This window comes from Xenia sp. Carnegie-2017, unplaced genomic scaffold (assembly GCF_021976095.1).
Source record: "Xenia sp. Carnegie-2017 unplaced genomic scaffold, XeniaSp_v1 HiC_scaffold_6, whole genome shotgun sequence".
In the NCBI taxonomy this organism is placed as follows: Eukaryota; Metazoa; Cnidaria; class Anthozoa; order Malacalcyonacea; family Xeniidae; genus Xenia; species Xenia sp. Carnegie-2017.
In genome coordinates, this window is record NW_025813526.1 from 9947477 (window position 1) to 9951643 (window position 4167).

A 4167-nucleotide genomic window follows, 5' to 3' on the forward strand; every position below is an offset into this window, starting at 1 on the left:
GAATGGGATAGTATCAAGGCTCTGTTTGTTGAAGAATATTTGAAAAGGAAAGATAAGAAGCAGCAAAACACGAGCAACAATGCGCTATTTGTTAAGAGAGGATCACATAATGGAATAGGAAGATTTCACAATGATAAAAAGGGGAAATATATTCTGTTTCAAGTGCAACAAACCTGGCTTATTGCCAAGAATTGTCCACTAAATAAAGGTACCAGTAACAACAGAGAGGAACATTCGAAAATGGCTGAAGGAGGAGGAGTTACATTAATTTCTAGTGCGGGAAGCTCCACTGAATGGTATGTTGATTCAGCTGCCACAAAACACATGACTAACTGTAAGGACTCCTTCATTAACTATACAAACTTTGAAACCCCAACAAGTATTTACCTTGGTGATGATACATGCATAAAAGCATCGGGTCAAGAGATGGTGAAGTTGTTCCCGAAAGGTGATAATACATATTATTTGGAATTACATAAAGTTCTGTATGTGCCAAAGTTGGCTAAGAATTTATTGTCTGTACCAGCGATGACTTTGAGGGGGCTCAAATGTCTTTTGACAAAGAAAAGTGTATTGTCTCTAAAGATGGAAAAGAATTTGAGATTGGAAACTGGCTAAGGGAATGTTGTATACTGTTGAAAATATTAAATATGCCAACTCTACAAGCGAATCATCATATAAATGGCATAAAGGTTTGGTCATTTGAACAGTCATTATATCAGTAAACTAGTGAAGGATTATATGGTCAATGGGATGAAATGTGATGTAACTAAAGAAGCTCAGAAAGAATGTAAAGGTTGCTCAATGGGAAAATGCACAAGTTATCATTTCCTAAAACAAATAAGCACAGAGCAAAAGATATCTATGAAATTGTACACAGTGACCTATGTGGACCAATGCAGATGAACATTCACAGATGACTACTCTCGGTATACTGTGGCATACTTCATCAAAAGCAAAGATGAAGCACTGACAAAATTCAAAGAATTTGTGTCCCATGCTGAAAATCAAAAGGGTCGTAAGTTAAAAATTTTGAGAAGTGATAACGGGGGTGAATATAGGTCGAAGGAGTTCACCAAGTTTTGCGCTGACAAAGGTATAATACAGCAATTTACATGTCCTTATACACCTGAGCAGAATGGCCGAGCGCGTTAATCGTACACTAATAGAATCAGCTCGATCAACGATATATCACGCAAATCTACCATTACACTTTTGGGCTGAGGCATGTAGTACTGCTGTGTACATCAACAATCGAAGTCCCACAATGAAGTTGAAGGATAAAACACCTTTCGAGTGTTTGTTTGTCGAAAAAGCAGACGTTTCCAACCTTAGAGTGTTCGGATGCATTTGTCACGTTTTCATTGCTGACAGCAAGAGAAGAAAGTTTGACCCAAAGTCCTATGAGGCTATTTTCGTAGGCTACCCCTCAAACACGAAGGGTTACAAGGTGTATGATCCAAAACAAAAGAAATTTGTAGTTATTCGCGATGTAAAGTTTTCAGAGAAGAGATTCTTTTGTTTTGAGCGATCAGGGGACGAGAATGAAAGAATGACTAACGACACGGAGAATGATCTACACGTGGTTCTTATTCAACCCCAGTAGGACACAATCACCGATACAAATAATCCAGTTGAACGTATCGAGCAGCCAGACGAGCCAGTGGGCGAACCAGAAATTCCATCAGCGCCAAGAACATATGAAGAGTTATTCGTGGAAAATGTACCCAATTTGGGACCCGTCAGACAGCGTAAGGTTCCTGTTTGGTATACATATGACGCATATGCGATGTTAGCATCGATGACGTCTGAAGTTGATGAGCCAGAGAGCATTCGAGAAGCATTACATGGGAAGCATTCCCAACATTGGAAAGAAGCAATGATTTCTAAAATTCTTCTCTTCAAGGCAACCAAACATGGAAATTGGTACCCCCAACTGGAAGCGAAAATGTGGTCGGCTCTCGGTGGATTTTCAAAGTAAAACGTAATAAAAACGGAGCAATTGACCGCTTCAAAGCGAGAGTAGTAGCGCAAGTCTATTTCGCAAAATAAAGGAACAGATTACGATGAAGTATTTCACCCGTAGCCCGGCATACATCATTACGAACATTATTGGCGTTAGCAAACGCCATGATCTTGAAGTCCACCAAATGGACGTCAAAACCGCATTCCTCAACGGAGAGATCGATAATGATATTTATATGACACAACCCGAAGGATTCATTGATCCAGAAAGACCTAACCATTTGTGCAAATTGAATAGAAGCATTTACGGCTTGAAGCAGTCGGCCCGCTGCTGGAACGAAACACTGGATAAGTTTTTAAAGTCACGAAATACCGACGATCCAACGCAGATGGATGCATCTACATCAAATCAAAGAAGCAGAACGAACTCATTAAGTTTGTGATAATTGGTGTCTACGTAGATGACATTCCTATCTCGAACGACATCACCATGTTAAAGCAAGAAAAAGCAATCAGCAAAAGATTCAAGATGGAAGATAAAGGCAATGCACATTTTCTACTGGGGATGTTGATCCGAGAAGCTAAGGTTATCACAATTAGCCAGCACAACTACATCGAGAAGATTTTAGATAAATTCGGGATGCAGGATTGTAAACCTATAAGTACACCCCTCGAACCTTCAAAGAAGTTTTTTGAATGCTCGGAAGATGAAGAAAAGTTTGACACGCAAACTTATCAACAGGCAATCCGATATCTCACATATCTTTCAGTAATTTCACGACCAGATATATCAGTTGCAGGGAGTCTTATCATAGTTCATGGCAAAGCCAAGTAAAGAGCACTGGAGTGGTGTGAAGCGTATATTACGATACCTAAAGGGAACAACAGATCACGGATTAAAGTTTTCGGCCGAAGGAAACCCTGACCTTTTAGGATTTTCTGATGCAGATTGGGCTGGAGACATTAATACAGGCAAATCAACATCAGGTTACATTTTTCAAATTGGTAATTGCACAGTCAGCTGGTCAAGCCGAAAACAAAGAACGGTTGCAAAGAGGACAACTGAAGAAGAATATGTAGCATTAAGTTACACCACGCAGGAAGCAATTTGGATTCAAAGATTACTTATGGACATTACATTTGGAATGGAAGGACCAATTACAATCTTTGAGGATAATCAAGGAGCGATTGAACTTGCAAAGAATGCTAAGTACCACAACCGTACTAATATTGACATTTGTCATCATTTTGTCCGGGAACGAGTTCAGTCGAAAGAAGTCAATTTTGTTCACTGCTCAACTGATCAAAGGAAAGCCGATATTCTAACGAAAGGATTACCAAAATTTAACTTTGAGAAATTGAGATCTTTGATAGGAGTCACCACAACATGAACAGTATACTTTAACGATTTATAACTTTTCATTATTTTATTTCGGTTAAGAGTTATCAAGTAGGAGTGTTAACGAGTGATAACTTTCCCGCGTAAAGTTTACCAACAGGTCGTTGATTGTGTGATGAGGTAATTTAATTATGTTAATTGTTTGGAGGTGATATAAGCACATTGGCATTGTTGATATATAGATGTAGAAGCACATATATTTTACTTTTGCATTTTGTTTAATAAGCGTTTCTGCATATATCGATTTTGTTTGCTCGGTGGGTGAATGTTGAATAGCCAGATGTACTATTTTATTTGCCAGAATGTTCTGGAGGTATAAACAATTTGCACAGAGTGTCAGAAGCTCAAATTGCTGAGATCGAACTGAAAGTTGATGATGAAAATCAGAACTATGAAGAAGATTATCAACAATATTTTCATCATTTAATGGAAAGTGAAGCACTCAAAATCTCACAAGCCCAGAAGAGGCTTTCAATTTATTTCAAAAGCTAATGGATGTAGCCTCTTAATAATGTATCATTGCACAACAAAAATAACATAAATGTAGAACATCTTATTTTTGTCAATGTACGTATAATAGGTTTTGTAATAGCTGAACTGTTCTAATGTACCACTTCTAAATTCTTAGAAATCCAGAACACTCAATCATTGCTGAACTCATCTCACAATTAAATTCCAGTTGCTGGTAGTGTACAGGTAAAGTTAAGCTAAGGTCACACGTTGAAGCAACAGGTCTATATTTACACCCATCTTGGCAGCCATGCTTGAATTTAACAGTGATTTTGTTGGGAAAACCTAAAGGA

The 4167-nt window shown here is 38.2% G+C and overlaps 1 protein-coding gene across 1 annotated transcript; it reads left to right on the plus strand.

Annotated features, from left to right (window-relative positions):
* The first annotated feature begins 2783 nt into the window (after window positions 1-2783).
* Window positions 2784-3356, plus strand: LOC124457092 (secreted RxLR effector protein 161-like). The gene has a single exon (XM_047007382.1). It carries the CDS (start codon window positions 2784-2786, stop codon window positions 3354-3356), a length of 573 nt encoding a protein of 190 aa, XP_046863338.1.
* The last annotated feature ends 811 nt before the right edge of the window (window positions 3357-4167 follow it).

Coding starts and splice junctions, on each gene's coding strand:
- LOC124457092 (XM_047007382.1), top strand. CDS start 2,784: ATGGCAAAGCCAAGTAAAGAGCACTGGAGTGGTGTGAAGCGTATATTA.